Source organism: Tachysurus vachellii, chromosome 20, assembly GCF_030014155.1.
Source record: "Tachysurus vachellii isolate PV-2020 chromosome 20, HZAU_Pvac_v1, whole genome shotgun sequence".
In the NCBI taxonomy this organism is placed as follows: Eukaryota; Metazoa; Chordata; class Actinopteri; order Siluriformes; family Bagridae; genus Tachysurus; species Tachysurus vachellii.
In genome coordinates this window covers 8,995,100-9,012,366 of record NC_083479.1, presented here as the reverse complement: position 1 = coordinate 9,012,366, position 17,267 = coordinate 8,995,100, and the positions used below count along the sequence as shown (strand labels likewise).

The 17,267-nt window shown below is 35.9% G+C and overlaps 2 protein-coding genes across 5 annotated transcripts in view; both read right to left on the bottom strand.

The window, feature by feature from the left end:
- grik1a (glutamate receptor, ionotropic, kainate 1a) overlaps nucleotides 1–7,254 on the bottom strand; it is a 54,382-nt gene extending 47,128 nt beyond the window's left edge. Inside the window, exon 1 of the mRNA XM_060896159.1 lies at nucleotides 6,983–7,254. Coding sequence (XP_060752142.1) covers nucleotides 6,983–7,100 — 118 coding nt within the window. The 5' untranslated portion in view covers nucleotides 7,101–7,254. The remainder of the gene's footprint in view (nucleotides 1–6,982) is intronic.
- A 1,875-nt stretch (nucleotides 7,255–9,129) lies between these two features.
- tiam1a (TIAM Rac1 associated GEF 1a) overlaps nucleotides 9,130–17,267 on the bottom strand; it is a 49,580-nt gene continuing 41,442 nt past the window's right edge. For all 4 annotated transcript variants that reach the window (XM_060895339.1, XM_060895338.1, XM_060895337.1 and 1 more), the window contains 12 exons: nucleotides 16,978–17,190; nucleotides 16,693–16,761; nucleotides 16,322–16,447; nucleotides 16,125–16,233; nucleotides 15,033–15,212; nucleotides 14,408–14,526; nucleotides 14,216–14,324; nucleotides 12,777–12,835; nucleotides 11,934–12,030; nucleotides 11,415–11,502; nucleotides 11,122–11,291; nucleotides 9,130–10,981 (listed from right to left, as the gene is read on the bottom strand). In XM_060895339.1, coding sequence (XP_060751322.1) covers nucleotides 10,434–10,981; nucleotides 11,122–11,291; nucleotides 11,415–11,502; nucleotides 11,934–12,030; nucleotides 12,777–12,835; nucleotides 14,216–14,324; nucleotides 14,408–14,526; nucleotides 15,033–15,212; nucleotides 16,125–16,233; nucleotides 16,322–16,447; nucleotides 16,693–16,761; nucleotides 16,978–17,190 — 1,887 coding nt within the window. In that variant the 3' untranslated portion in view covers nucleotides 9,130–10,433. The remainder of the gene's footprint in view (nucleotides 10,982–11,121; nucleotides 11,292–11,414; nucleotides 11,503–11,933; nucleotides 12,031–12,776; nucleotides 12,836–14,215; nucleotides 14,325–14,407; nucleotides 14,527–15,032; nucleotides 15,213–16,124; nucleotides 16,234–16,321; nucleotides 16,448–16,692; nucleotides 16,762–16,977; nucleotides 17,191–17,267) is intronic.

The following is a 17,267-nucleotide window of genomic DNA, read 5'->3' as shown; positions in this document are numbered from 1 at the left end:
CTTTAGTCCCCCAACATCATAACTTTCTGTAACTTTTACACCCCTCCACAGCGTTTTAAACAAAGATCTAGTCAATTTACTTGCAGGAAAAATGCAAGTAAATCCATGGCATGGCAAATACATGGCAGTCTTTCTTACATAGTTACTAACATTTGGATAAACATACTTCACTGCATATAGGGTGGAGAAACAATCATTTCATTGCCTACCTGGTAAATAGAGCACTTATATAAGGAGTGGGAAGGTAAGGTGAACATTCTGAATACTAAATACAGAAAAGAATATTCAAGTATTCAAATTGGTTAAAAACAGCCCTATAGAATAAAAATAATGTAACAGAACAGAAAAAGTAACACGTGAACGGGTTTAGTAAAAATGTGAGGAACTGGGACAAAACTAGGCCACACAAGCAATATGTTAAGCCCTTCAGTACAAATCAAGTCCAGTGTTTGGGGGATGAGGATCAGATCAAGCTCTAGATAGAAAAGAGGATTAATGGAGGTTGTTAAAACTGATTTGGGGATTTTTTGAATGGCACTGGCAGACCTTATACACAGGCAAGGTTTTTCTTAGACAAAACACAGCTATAAATGTCTATGTAGTCATCCAGGTCATTTTATTTGTGAGGTAGTAGCACGTCTAGACATCGTTTTTCATACTTGCCTTAAAAACAAAGCCTGCAAAAGGATCAGTTTTCAAACAAAAATAAAAACAAGTGAGACAAACCTGAAAGCATGCAAGTGTACAAGATACAAACATCATGTTATGATGTGGTTAAATTAGTGGAACACAGTCTACTGACATAAGTGAGAAATTACAAAATCTGCAGCTAATGTTGCTGCTGTAAAACATTACTTCTTGTAATCCTGCTGTACATATGACTGTGGGTTTGGAGAAATAAGTGATCCCACTACTATTTCTGGACTATGCCTTAAGCATTAAGGGTCAACACCTGGTTCATGTGATCAAAAAGAAGTAGCACACATTTTTATGCATATGGCATGATGATTTAGAGACTCACTGTGCCAAAGATCCAAGCTACAGCAACCTTTACCAGTTTTACCCACTGGAGACATCCGCGGTGGGTCTTTCAAATCCACATGATAAACAAAATGTTTTTTGGCGCACAGTCAGAGCTTACTAACAGAAATAGACTGACAGTATACAGCATCGTTTCATAGTGTACCACCACCTCTGTCTCCCAGTGTCATAAAAATAAAACTGTAACAGCTTTGCTGGAGCTTCACAAAGCTGGAATTCACTGTCAGAGCCAGAAATCTGAAACCTTCTGGTGTAAAACACCAATATTTAAAAGCGAATAACATAGTATAAGGATCACAAAGCCTTGACCCCTGAGTAATTACAAAAAATAGAATGGTTTGATTAGCCAAATTTCATCATTTCCCTCATTAAGAATGGAGTTATATTTTGGAGAAAACCAAGCAATGCTAGCACACAATGTCAGCTGCCAACTGTTAAGTATGGTGGAGGAGACACAAATGTTACCATGGTTATTAAACCACAGTGTATTTTTTAAAATTCACTGGATCTCCAGGATGTCACTAGATGTCCACTTTCTGCAGCTCACAAAAGAGGTTTTATGTGTTTCATGGTGTTGTGTTCTAAACTCAGATCACCTCCTATAGGTAGTGATGGGTTCAGGACCATGGTGCACTTTTTGATCCAGATGACAGCTTTGGCTTTGCTCTGCTTGAGACTAAACTGCCTGTGTGAAAGTTCACATAAACATCAATGTCTGACTCTGGATCCATCACGACTCTGATCAGAAAATATGTTAGGCCATCCTTAAAAATATTTTGGTTTGCAGTAACAGTAAAATAAAAATGGTCGGTAGGTAGGTCTATATTTTTTTTTTCAAGTTTCAATGTAAAAAAAAAAATTACAATTTTGGTGATGGTGATTACGTAGGTATGAATTTAAACAAATTAGCATATTGTGACGTCACTGACTGGGTCTTCAACCCGTGCCTTCGGGCGCATCATTGCAAACCTCATTTTGATGCAGGCTATATAGACCACAAACAAATTTATTTGAATGGTGACCGCAAACATTTTGTTTACTGCAGCCGCAGCCATCATTACCAAGCGCGAACCGTTGACACTGACAGTGAATGAGAGTATGAGACGAAGCGAACACACAGGCCATAGTGTAACATCCCTTAACCAATAGTGTAAACATAGATGACGTCACAGGTTTTTATTTAAAAGGAAGAATGTAGCCTTCGTTTGTATGTAGGCCTAGGCAATTTATATATTTACAATACTTACTAAAATATAGTTAATATTATTTTATTGCTTTTTTATTAGTTGTTTGAAGAGTAAAAAAAAAATGGTCGGTCTTAACGCAAATTTACAACCGGCAAGTCGGTCGGACTTAAAGCAAAAAAAAAATTTTTTAATTGAGTCGGTCCTAAATTGACAGGGTCGGTCGGGTTACGGCAAACAAGAATATTTTTAAGGATGGCCTTACCAAGGCTGAATGAATAACATTTTATGAACCTTAAGCACAGAGCACATAGCAGATATCCTCCTACTTTATCTCTGAAAGAACTGGAAGATTCCTCCCAAGAACATTCAGCACTTGTATGACAGCAGTCCAAGAACGTTAGAGATGATCCTGTGGCAAAGAGCAGCTCTAGTCCAAGGCAGCTGATATTAATATATTGTTACATGTTTCTCATTATTACATGTTACCTCTCTGTATTTTACAGTATGCATACAGTATGTTATTTGTGAGAATATGTGTTTTGGTGGCTGCCATCCCACATTAAATGTGGGCATTTTGCTAAATGCCAACTAGAGCAAAACTGCATACATTATTTTCATCTTACATAATGCTACATGGACAGAGATTGATATTTGTGAATGTCCCTGTTAAAACCCATCTTATGTCACTGAGACCGCTGAATGACAGCCACAAAAGTAAACGATAAAACTAAAGAAAATATGAAACCACAAATATATTTCAGATAAAAACAGGAAATCTGTGCCATAGTAAAATGAATATAAGCTTAATCAATTAGAATTTTTATCAGATACCATCTGCCGCTGTTGCCTCAGACTTGCTCATTAGGGATAAACAAAAATTTACTTTAAAAATTTTGTCTATATTTTTATATTTCTGTAAAGCTGTATTAAGACATTGTCCATTAATGTCCATTAATGTCCGATAATGTCCATTCTTAAAATCCCTATACAAAAAAAAAAGAATTTAATTGAATTGAAATAGGCATGGGCAAAGTAGGCAACAGAACTCATTAGCAAACACATCAGCAAGTGTAAGAGGCAACAGTGAACACTTTTCTATAAGTAACATTTATGAATATTTATGAACATTTATAAATATACAACTCATTGTATTGTGTTTAACATATTTACATTACAAGTTCACTGCACAAACACCAGCAATGTTTAAAACACAGCGATGAAAATACAAGCCGCCCTCAGACACCAAAATCAAAAACACAGCTAACATTATTGGTATCATTTTTCAGAGCTGTGATGTACGACATATTTTTTCCCCTTGGTGTAAAAAAACACATAGCTCCCATTTTGTCTATGAGCTGCCTAGTCACAAATACGTTGTAAAAAAAACAGCATTGCCATGTCTGTATACTGCTACCTGTGAAAGAGTAGCACATAAGTTGGAGAGAGATCTTTGTCCTACATGATTCTAAACTGGATAATACAAAGTGTTTGCCTCTAGACAAGATAGTGCTTTCCTGAAAATCACAAGTTAAAGTAAAAAACAGGGGCTTAAAGAAGGTTTGCCATCTTGGAAGCTTAGAAAAGGCAGACAAGTCTGTGTGAATCCTGGAAATGGAAGCAACGTTCAACACTTTGAATCTGATCAAGTGGAGTCATTTCCAGTGTTGTGAAGTAGACCTACTGCACATACTGTAGACCGCACAATGACACTGGTAAGTTATAGCTCATTTATATATATATATATATATATATATATATATATATATATATATATATATATATATATATATATATATATTATATATTCTTACACTGAATTGAAACATTGATTTTCACAAGTGAATTCGAACTTTATTCTGTTTAAATATAAAATAACTTTAGTAATGTGTGTGTGTGTGTGAGAGAGATAGATAGATAGATAGATAGATAGATAGAGTGAGAGAGAGAGAGAGAGAGAGAGAGAGAGAGATAACTTTTTGGTGTCAGAGTTGTTTTGAGTGCCTTTTCTTTCAGCTGAATGAGAAGAAGAGATTTGGCTTCAGCACAGGATGATTTGGCCCACCCACTCATCAGCTCATTACTGAGTCCCCAATCACCCTGGGGTCCAAACAAAAAACTGACACACACAATTTTAGAGCAGGAGAAAGCCTTAGCCTCGGTTGTTGGTTCAAATTAGTAATTTACATGGCAACACATAGGTGTCTTAGAGCCAATAAATAAAGCTGTAAGTCCATTAAAAGTGTTCACAGATGCACTGTCAGTGTGAGAGTGTCCTACCACAAACCATAAAGTTTTTTTGTGCTTGCACAACCCTTGGATATTTAAAATAAACTATTTTTTATATCATTTGATTGATATAGGAAGTGCAATTTGTTATTATGCACATCTACATTACATCTAAAAATCTATTCTAATAAAAAAAAAACAGTTTGAATTATATTTTCCCTTTTCAGTTGCATTTCACCTTTACAGATTTAAATTGTAATCAGGAAATATCTGACATAAAAAAAGCATTAAATTAATAAAAACATCTCATTCCACCCCAATGGATACAATGTGGACAGCATGGGGAATTTAACTTGTAAAGACAGCAATCTGAGTTCAAGATCCAACTCAGGAGCTGTGAGGTTGCAATTCTACCTGCTGCACCACCTTGTCATTTGATCCTGATTTAGTACAGTTTAGAAGCTTATTTACTCTGAGCTAAGCTCCCACGTTTTTTTTTCTACCATATATGTTGTAAATTATGGAAGTACTATTACCAAAATTAGCAGCATTACATTCCCAGAGGAGGAGGTTGATATAGGTTGATGTAGCTTGATAAAGTTTAAATGTTTATTTCACCTCATATAATAAGCAATAGGCTGTTTTATGAAGAATAGCCTACTTTATTATGCAGTCTGTAGAATATGTTGTTTGATACATGGATGTATGGAATTGCAATATTTTTAACGAACAAAACAAGTTCACACTGCAACGTTACAGCCCTACCACTTTACCCCTGAAGAGGTTTGGTAACACTACATGGTCAACCAAACACTAGAGCAGTCTCAGATCAGTGAGTCAGGTGAGGATCAGTAATCCATTTCTTTTACAGGGAAATGAGGTTAGAGAAGAATTGAAATGATAATAAGAAAGATTTTATTAATAGTTAATTTGGCTCAACAAAATTCAGATTTTTCAATACCTGGCCAAAAAATGTCACATACTCGTCGGAGCGCCTTTTGCTTTGATTGTGGCATACATTCGCCATGGCCTCATTTTGATAAGCTTATTCAATATCACAAGGTTTATTTCTGCCCAGATTTTCTTTTATTTCTCACACATCATAAAGGTTCTGTGTAGGGTTAAGGTCTGGACCCCAATAGATTGGAGGTAAATCCATGTGTGAAAATGATGTCTTATACTCCCTGAACTTTCTTACTTTGAGTCTGATGAATCCTGGCGCCGTCATCTTGGAATATGCCCATGCAATCAAGGAAGAAAAAATCCCATTGATAGAAAAACCTGGCCATTCATTATATTCAGGTAGCCAACAGTTTTTGGGCACATAATGTTGCTGAACAGAGACCTGGCCAACTGTGAAGCAAACCCAGATCATAACACTGCCCCCACAGGCTTGTACATTATGCATTAGTCATGATGGATGCATAATTTCAATTTCATCTGCCTCTCTTTTAAACCTGATGCACCCATCACTCTGGAATAGGGTAAATCTGGACTCAGCAGGCCACACGACCTTTTTCCATTGCTCAAGCAAAATTAAGCCATTTTTCCAATTAGTCTCACTGATAAGGGGTTTTCTTAACATTTTCCCAAATGCCATCATTCAAGATTTTTTCTGACCACAGTTCTTCCTTGAAGATGACAATTCACCACTATCCTACAAGGTTTTATTAATGAGTTTGACAGTTCTTAAGCCAATTTAAGTAGCTTTAGCAATCTCTGTGGTTTTCTGTCCTTGAAGCTGGCCAATGATTTGACACTTCTGAAACAGAGTAAGCGTCTTTTCCTCAAACACGGGATACGTTGTGTTTGTGGGATACAATGTTTTCATGCAGGTACGGTATGGTTGTTTAAGAAATTAGAAGCTACTCACTGAACCACTTAGTGTTAAATAACTTGTTTCCATCTGAAACATACTAATCACTGCAGTAATTGTCCAATAGAACTATTTGCTTAGTTAAATCCAGGTGGTAACTTTTTTTGGCCAGGCAGTGTAGATTCTATCAGCAACACTGATACTGATATCAATATGTTAAAAGCAAGCAAAATTTGTCATTTCTTCTTCTTCTTATTATTATTATTATTTAAAGTGGGAGATAGGGGTGTTATTAAGTGCCCATAACACCCTACCTCCACCTTTAAATAATAATAATAATAATAATAATAATAATAATAATAATAATAATAATAATAATACAATAAACAATGGTCATAATATTTTGGATATAGTCACCCACTAAGTCTCTACTTTCTGACACCTTTTCGTTTTTGGCTCACCAACATACTCTTAAAAGTTTAGGACCAGGGAATATTTATCTCTTCAGTCTGTACAGAGACTCTTCAGAAACAGTTCTCACAACGTAAAAATTAATTTTTTTTTAACATAAACGCAGATTCCAAAGAAAGACGGTTTCCAGAAACCTGCTAAGTTCACGTTAAGCTGTTAAGGGACTGAATGATGAACATGAACGTTGTCCGTATACAAAAAAACAAAAACAAAGGCTGCACAATTATATCATGTAACATACCGATCCGGAGGACCTGGTGCTCACTGAGACACAACTTCGACATGATGAAGAACAGCGAGAGCAGCAGCTTGGCTCGTTTTTCCATGGTTCCGTAATCCAAACTGCTAGTAAACTTCATCTCCAACGTCTAATAAAGACGCTGTCGAGTCCAAATGCACTCGCATCCGCTTCCCAGCTTTTTATCCTCAATGAAAATCGAGCATTCTTTACCGACTCGAATGTCAAAAAATCGGATATTTCTCTTCTACCTTTTGTCCGTTTGTTTTGTTCAAATCTCAACCGTCAGTTTCTACATAAAGAACACCTGGATGAGCGCGTGAGAGTTAGCGCGCGCTGTTTTGAGGCGCGTGCGTCGAGCGTTTACATCAGCAACATGATTACACCCAAAGCAGTTTAGCTATCAGTAGGTATTAAAATGTTGTATAATGAATAATATACAATATATTAGTGGAAATTCCAACCCTTCTATTACCGAAGCTGTTACATTTATAATTAAGAGTGTTTATATTTCACTAAAATGCAACTGCAACATTATAGAATTAAATATTTTTCATCAAAAACTCAACAACTCCAAATAAATCAGGCTTCAAAATAATGTGAACCAAATAATAATACAGAAGTTTTCTGAGAATGTTTGATATAATCTGAAGATTATCTCTGAAGATTATATCAAATAGTGAATTGTGATTATATCTAAACATAATGTTAGCTGAATGACATTAGATTAGATTAGATTAGATTAGATTAGATTAGACAGATATTTTAATAGCATTTGATGTTTTGGGCTGAAGACTTTGTGTAGACTGAATTAACAGAGTAAAAGCTGACAATTTGGCAAAAGATATCAAGATAAGAACAGATCACGGTTTCCAATTCCCCATGAGGTGGAGAATGGCGCCATCTAGTGGATATCTATTTACAATTCTATTTACGTATTGTACATCCACTGTTAATGCATTCTTAGAAATATCCTTGTATCAATATGAATTTTATCATATTTGCTTAATTTTTAAATTTTTGTCTTTTTATCTTGTCTTGCACCAGGTTGCACAGATGCACTTTATGTGGCTAGGATTAACTTACTTAAGTCCTTATAGCTCTGTCTTTGTGTTATGTAGCACCATGATCCTGGAGAAACATTGTCTCATTTCACTGTGTACTGCAACAGCTATATATGGTTGAAATGACAATAAAAGCTTCTTGACTTGACTTGACTTGGCTATCAGTGGTACTGGACACATCTAATAAACATGACCTGTTAGACCGCCCACAACGTCTTTCATTTCCTAACCTCAGATCTGGTAATCATCAACCCAAATGTCAGCTACCTGTTTGTCCTGCTGACATATACATCAGAGAGCAGACTGGGTTGGTACTGACTCGGTGCTCAGCAGGTGAGGTACACCTGTCCGCCCTTCCAGGATATTGTGTAGGCCAAAAACATGTCATTCAAAGTTTGGTAACTGTAAAGTACTTCTCCTATCAGGTCTAGCATATTTCTATATATTTGTTATTTCAATAGAAATCTAACAGGAGTAGGACTCATTATCAAATTATATTATATTCAAAAGCAGCAGAAGCTCAATTAATTCTAATTGGAGCATTCACCATGAACTAAGCTGAAATTTAGTGAACAACAGGAAGAACTCTGCTTGAAGTACAACGGAATCAGTGTTTAACTGGCTTGTAGATTTCTTGTAAGCTTTCTTTCTTACAACTTCTTTAATCATTCTTGATCATCTATTTAAAGCCATTCGGGCCTTTTTACAGTATAGTTTATTACATTTACAGTATAGATTATTATTTTAATTGATTGTGTAAATACATTTTAAAGTAATTGCTTTGCTATTTCTTTCTTTTAGCTTAGGTCAGATCCACAGTATTCATTAATATTAATTTATTGACATACATAGATTGCAAAATACAGCTGCGAATTCCTGACCATACTTATGAATATCTCACTCAAAATACTATAATAAAAAGAAGCTGTTTTCAAATAAATTTGAAGGGAATGAATTTCCACTGTACGTAGGTGCAACATTCGGCTTATAACCCTACTGAATCTAAAATCTAAACTTTATGTAGAATCAATCAATGATCTATTCTTTCTTTCTTACTTACTTAAGTAATATATTAAAATACAAATATAAATAAAGATTTTTTTATTTAAAGAAGCGCAATAATAATAGGTCACAAAACTATGAGTATACATTTTCAAAAATCCACAAAGTAAAAGTTGAACAATATTTACAAGTTTTTTTTACAACACATCTCAGCCAAAAGTGATTGCATTTCACATCGTCCATTTTCATTTTAAAAATATAACTTTTATTAATATGCTTTATCCACCATCATCTAAACAACAGTTGTATAAAATACAACAAAAGGTCCAAATTCATCGAAGCCTTATATTTCACATGATTCAATTAAAACTCACTGCTTTTGAACTGTTATTCAAGTGTTGTTCACTACATTACAAGTGTGATTGGTGATGTTACATCGTACAGTGTGTCAATGTTGACCTTGAGTGGGTTTGTAATTCAGTGTTTGACAAAATTGTGATGAGTTTGGTACCTTGAACCAAAAGTACTCCCGTTATTGCAGTGTGCGGGGCTAAAAGGTCAGGGCATAACACCTTCCCAAAACAACTATGATAGAAAATTCAAGTACAGCAGGATCTATAACAATAATTTAAATCATCCCTTCAGTTAATAGGGTTGGGTAATACTGGACTGGAGGGTATACTGTAAAACCAATAGGAAAGGAATGCAAAAAGATGTTGCAAATGCTTAATAGTAAACAGTGAACGTACAGAGGAACGTAATAGCAACACTATACTCTTGTACTCTGGACAAAGTGATCTGTGTGGTGCTGTTGAGAAAAATAAGGCTTGAGTTTAGCCGTGACTCCCTGGACATCACAAACACACACAGCCCTTGAGTATAGAACAGTGGTCAAAAGCTATAAAAACAGAAAAGACCCACGTTCCTAGCATTTTTACAAAAATAATTATTTTGGCAAATAGATTTGGAAAGGAAGTGTAGCTGCCTACAGGATAGGAGTGCACAACATGCAGCATATCAGAACGTGTAGGATCCTTAGACGTGTGATTGTGCAGTAGGTCCCAGGTGAAAGTTGATATGGAGTCCACATTGCTGTGCAATTCCATTCAGATGTTTTTTAAACCTTAAGCTAGTTCACACAGTCATGATACACTACTTAAGAGCTTGGAAATAGTGTTACTACATCCAAACAAGGTGTGCAGGGTCTTGAAGATCCATTGATTGTAAGCCATATTGCTTCTTTAAGCTTATTGGCAAATGTATTTACACCAGTAACAAACCATCCTTTGACATTTTGTTTGCCAGTGAGCTTAATCTATGGGTAGACAACTGGCTTAAATGTTTGTATGCATCTAATTTTTCACTCTCTTGGACTTTCACCATTGACTTCAGAAGATATCAGTCCCACAGCCACTGTTGAAATCATCTCTGCGAACCCAGATAACCTCCACCTCCCTCTGGGCCACCTCATCCTCTACAGCACACTGCTTGCGTAGTGGGGCCAACCTTAGTTGTCCAAGGGATGTTTCTGGGAGCTTGTTCTCTGAACTTCTGTTGGGAACACTGTCTTCCTCCTTTTTGTCCTGCTCCTTCTGGTCCTCCTCTACTTCAGCAATAAGAGCTTCGAAAGATTCTTCCAAGCTGGGCTCAGCTGAGGAACCCTTCACAGACTCACAGTATTCATCATCATCGCTGAGGATGTCTGTCTCCTTTACATCAGTCTGTTTGTCATACAGCTGCAGGTCAAATTGCTCCTCCAGCCAGTGGTTTGTGTCTCCATCATTTTGCTGATTGTTCTGGGATGGCAAGGGATAATGTCTCTGAGGAAGATCTGTGGAGTCTTGGCTAGAGTAATTGTCAAAAACAATGTCGGTGTTGATTGTGAAGCGGTTGCGCACAAGTCTTTTTCGGCCGAGCTTTCCAGGTGGCGCTGAAACTGAGAAAAAGAAGAAGAAGAAGAAGAAGAAGAAGAAGAAGAAGGAGAAGTGAAATATTATCAGTGATGCTGACGTTTCATGACTTGGTGAGTAAATGCCAGGCAGGTTTCAGACATGAAGAAAGTAGATTGATATTTACCTGCTCTGTTCATGGGCCTGGCTCCTTTCAGTGCAAAGAAGCGCTTTCCTCCAAATGGAACGTACTGCTGATTAAGAGGCAAACTCTCTGTCTTCATCAGCTGCCTACGCTGTTTATCCCTTAAGACAGAATGGACTGTTTTCAGGAAGTCCCTCTTACTCTCAGAGGAGCTGGAACAGAAAATAAAAGAGGTCAATACTGTACATTTTTTATAGATGTCGCAGTTAATAGTAATGTCTTAGGCCATGTAAAAATGTATGTCTCATTTGGAAGTCTCCTGGTTGTTGACTTACCTACAACATAGATGAAAAGTCCTCTCTGGCCTCCCTTCAGACTCTGATTTTACGTGAACTATCTCACATACTGCCGTTCCATCAGAATCTTGATAAACATAGACAGATAGCATTTACCAACTTTAGTAGACTTTAAACACAAAAACACTACATGTAACTCAAAGGACATGATTTGTTTTCATATAGAAAGGCAAAATTTGCCAGATAAAGAAGACTTTACAGCTAATCTGGTCTGTGTGGATTTAATGGATGCCTGATATACAGATATAGTGCCTTTAGTAATATAATACTTTATATCTTTAGGAAATGAGATGGAAAGGTACAAAAATCAAAAATCTTTTACAAGCATGATTAATGGCCATTAAATACAGATATGATAGACAGGTTTATGTTTTGTGTATCTTCATGAATCATCAAACATTTAGATTCATTTATTTTCCAAGGTTTTTTCCAAGTATTACTTCTACCTTTTAAATAAGGAAATGGTGAAATAAAAGAAAGTGGAATAGAGACACTCACTGGTAGTATTCCGGACTTGGAGAGCATCTGAAGCAATCATGTGCCTGAATCGAAATGGGTCTCGCTCATCAGAAATAAAGCCTCTATGAGACGTTCCCTACAGCAAAAGAGAGAGAGAGAGAGAGAGAGAGAGAGAGAGAGAGAGAGAGAGAGAGAGAGAGAGAGAGAGAGAGAGAAATAAGTAGAAATGGTCAAAACCATTGTTGAAAGATTAGTGTTAGAACTCTATTCTTTAGAATAGAAGTCTCTACTCTGTTAGAAGTCTCAAGTGCTAAGAGAATAAATGGTATATTATGTATTACTGCAAAAGAATTTTGCCACGTCTCATAAAGTTTATTTAGGGTCAGGTCCAAAATTATTGGCACCCATTAGGAGAAAAAGCAAAAATTATTGTATAAAGTAAACACTGTGCACAATCAGTAAAATTTCCTACTTTAAAATTAAAATAAAAAATCTATTGAGTATAGTTATAATGTATTACAATGTGTTCCCAATATGCTGTAATGTATTCTCCATATATTTAAGTAGTACTACCCAGTGTATGATCTTTCTTTCCTTCTTTTTTCTTTCTCTTTGCACATTTTAAAAAGTGTACCAAAGTGTGCAGTAAGGTCAGAGTCAGTCCTGAGAGTCTATACCTGTTTTGACAATTAATGGGAACTGTAAGTTTCGCTCTGTGCAAAGAGCTTTTCTTCTCTGACATTTTTATTAAAGTGGTACACAATAAAGGGCACAAAGGGACAACCATAAATGCATTAACCATAATCATGCTGTCAGGACCAGACTTGTACTGCCCACGCTGTAATTCTCATAATGCATAATAAAAGCAACAAAAGCACTCACAATTTTTTTCTTCTGCTTGGAGCAATCTTTGTACACAAAAACTATGGCTGTCTTGAAAACTGAAAAAAGAAAAGCAGAGAGAAAGGCATTAGACCAGAGAATTCAAAAAGCATGTCAGAATTTAGGAGCACAGATGATAGATTAATTTGTGCCTGGGGCTCCATGTTCTCGTTTTTTATTTTTCATCCTTTTAGTTCAGCATTTGAAGGGGAAAATCTTCCCTGATATAATGACCCAGGATAACCTGTAATCAAACTGTGGACAAAACAACTTTTAAATCATCTGTCAATTTCTGTTTATTTCTTTTTAAATTTGCTTATTGGCAAAAATATGTGCATAGCACCAACATTGCTTTCAGACACATCCATGGGCAAGTGGTGCATAGTAAAATCATAGATATTCTTACATAACCCTAAATTTTGAGAATAGTTTTTAACCACACAATATTTTTTTCTGTTGACCTTAACTTTGATGTTTTAACTTTTGACTTTTAACAACTGCAATTTTATACTTCTTTAATTTTTTTAGTCCATTTTTTTTCTATAGCAGCTTATACGTCTACAAGGAAGTAATCAATTAGAACAGATAATAATGTTCAGTTTGTCTTCTGATAGCTACCAAATCCACTGCAAATATGATCAATGAAAGACTATTTCATTAATTTCACTATTTCTATCATTTTTGATACAATACACCTTGGTACAATACTAGGTGATTGTCGAAGCTAAAATTTGCCAATTAATAAAAAATGATTCTGTTAACATGTTTGTTTGATGTATATTTGTTTATATTTAAATATACTAATATTAATATGTACGCTAAATGAAAGTTGTTAGCTAACTGCAAATGAAAGTTTGGGTTCATCTTAGTTAGCTTGCTAAAGTGTTGTTAAGGTAGCCTACATTTATAGTGAATGCAAATAGTAAATGGTTGAGTGAAACTGTGTAAGCTGTAGTTACCTATTTGTATAATAACATAATAAAACTACTTGACTTTTCATCTAAACATTCTGTACATACTTATGATTAACAATAATTTAATGCTAAATTAACACTAATGCCTCATCTATGGCTATTCCATCTCTATGTTCCGAAGGTGTATTTATACAGCTGACTATCCTGTCATTACTTCCTGCAGCATGTAGAAATTGATGAAAGAAGACAGCAAAAGTGACAGCAGAAATATAGGTCTGTACATTGGTAGTGTTCTTTAAAACTTAATATTTGAGAAATTTAAGAAAAAGAAAAAGCCATTGTCCATAAAGTTTGTTTGCTTAAGTCTGACTGATGGATCCTTTACACAACACTGGCCATGGGAGAGTAAGTGAAGAATTCTGGTAATGAATAAGAGAATAGATACTATTCCCAGAAGCAGTGTACCACATTTTCTATTGCTCCTTCAAAACACACATAGACATCAAGACACACAGATGCACTTACCAAAGGCAGCAAGCTCTGGGTCTTTCTTTCCCTTCATCAGAGATGATGGAGGATTGATCCAAACCACAGTAACATGCAGTAACAGGTCACCCATAGACAAATCTGCCACCTAGCACACATAGCAAAAATGTAATATACTATTCGCTTTGTTTAAAATATGAAAAGAAATTGTACATTTAAACACTAAATTACCTCTTTCTTGTCTGTACTCTGCTCACTGATAAGTTGGTCAAACACAGCTCCATACTCCTCATGGATCTTCTGCATCTCATTGATGTGACTGGCCACTTTATTCATTGCCTTAATAGCAACTGTTTGTGATGAAAACCAAATATAATCAGACTAGAAAATAATATACACTATGCATTTAACTAAATACAAAGTTCCAAAAAATGACACAATGTTATAGATAATGGACAGTTGGACATTGTTGGACAAGGTGATGATTTTACTTATTTTGGTCACCAGCATATTGGATTTGGAAACTGGAACAATGACTGTGAGTGTATTGTAGACTGACAGCTTGAATTATGTTAAGTACATCTAAATAACTGGCTAGAGAATTACAGCCATAATAAGTAGACATTTTTGGTCCAAGTATGTATCCTTGCATCATTTGTGCATTCCCACAAAAGAGGGCTAACAAAACGGAATGGTGGAGGTTATGGTTAGTGGAACCAGTTGCTGTTCTACAAGATATAATAGTTACTGAACAGGCACATACATGCTTCACTGTAATTTAGCAGACTATTCATGTGAATATTGTTGGTCCCATTTTACACCATAAAACCTAAGGCGTGGGCTTTTCTGTTCTTACCATTGAGATGGTAGTGCTCCTCACTATCAGGGTCAGTAAGACAGTAGAGCTCTCGGAGCAGCAATGGGTATTTCAGTACCCTCTGGATTGGCTTGATCAGGTAGGACTCCAGAGTGGATGAGTGTTGCTGTCTTGGGTTCCTCTTGGCAAGGAATGCTTTAAACTCTGGGTCTGTTTTAGCTATATTTACCCAAATAGAAAAAATGGGTCTCAGACACATTTACCAAAAATGGTTGAAAGAAAATCCCACATAAGTAATATACAGTATTTCTGTATTAAACATATCTTATGTTAAAAATGTCTTTAACCCTTTTTACCAGCACATTGGTGCTTTATTCCACGGGCATAATAGAAATCGACTTATCAGACATTTATAATCAGTATTAACAAATGAATTATTTTATCAGCACAGGTCTGATATAAAATTAGTTAGCTGGCTTTCACTGTTAGTCTTACACAGAATTTTAGTGGTTAAAGATAATGCCTCAGATTTTAGAGACATGACTTAACAAGCACTTGGAGCATCTCAGAGAGTAGAAAATGGTTTGACATCACCATGTACTTTGAAGATAGAAACGGTTTTGTGGGAAAAAAGCTGTCTGTGGGTTTTTGCAATGTTTCAATGAATATATTGTCCTTAGTAGACTACAAATTTGTAAGACTCTTAAGTCATTTCATATTACCCATTACCCACCACTGTGGAGTGTGACATAACAAATAAATGTAATGCTGAACATAGACACCTCAAAACAGATGGAAATATCATATTTTGGCCTCTGGAAAAAGAAGTTAATAATTGCTTATTCCAATGATCCCTTCTGACCTGTGCACCAACAAAGTTATATTCACAATTTAACAATACAGCAACGATGTTAAGGTACTGTAGTTAATGCTTTCTTTTTCATAATCCATATCCATCATGTTAAAAGGCCAGTGTTTCTAACAGCACATTCTACCTCTATCAGCTTACTCCAATCTGTGCTTGAAACAGTCACCCTTTTAATTTTTTCAGGAATGGGGGTTCCTGAACATTGAAAGCACAATTATATAACCACTTAAATTGAAATAAGGGTTAGTGTTGAATGAGTTTACCTTTAGTGAGGACTTTAGGAACTTTTGTATGGCTGGCACAAAAAGCACTGTAAATTTTGAAGCGGTCGGCATAGTAGAGGAACGAGCCACCAAGAGAGAACAACACTTTCTGTGGACCAAGTGGAAGAGAATTTACTAGCACTGAAGTAAAAAAAAATGCCCAATAGAAACAAAATGAGATAGTTTGTGTATAGCACCTTGAACTGATCCACTTTCTCAAGCTTGTTTAAATCTGGAACCAATCTTGTTCCATCTTCCAGAGTCTTAAGGAACTCCACTTGAAACTCAACCATCTCTGGCAAGTTCCCAAAAAGCACATCGAGCTGTAAACACACGCAGAAAACACATCAACATCAAGCTTCTATCAGTTTCCTAGCCTCAAATCCATAGCATCAAAAAACATACCGTGTTTTCAATTTACCTAAACAAAATTTTTTTTTTACAGCAGGTTTAACAACATATTGAACAGAACATGTCCTGCATTTTGTTTTTCATCATATGTTGAAATGACTCAGTTAGTTAAAGGCATCATAACAGAAGTTGGTCCTAGGGTAGTTTTGGCACCCACCTCATCCTGTGACAGGAAATGTTCCTTCTGCAGAGGAGTCAAGTATCTCTCTATCAGAAAATGTAGGTCCTAGTAAAAAAAAACCACATGAGATGATGTAAAAACAGAAATAGAGTCATTGTGGTTTTCTTAGCAGTTTCAGATGTTAACAGAAATAAGGATGTAGCTGTTTTTTTGTCTTTAACCACAACATAAAGTAATCATGATTGGATACAGTATGCAGATGTGTCACACTCATTGCAACTAGTTAAGCTGTTTAAGTATTGTAGTAAAAGTTCTTCTGACCTTCACATAGGTGCGCTCTGTATCCACTAGCTCACTTATAACCTTGCGCAGCTTGTCAGCATCAGAGAGCTGCCGCTGGGTGGAGGGTACAGGCACTGGAGAAATAGGGCTAGGTACACATGAGGAGGAGGCGGATGAGGAAGAGGATGCAACAGACTTGGCAGGATTCATGTCATGAAAACTGCGGCAGAATGCAGTCATTTGCTCTGTACTCTGAAAACAGAAAGAGAGAGAAAGACCACATGAGATACCATGCATTTACTTGATGGAAGAGTAGTATTTTAATTGAT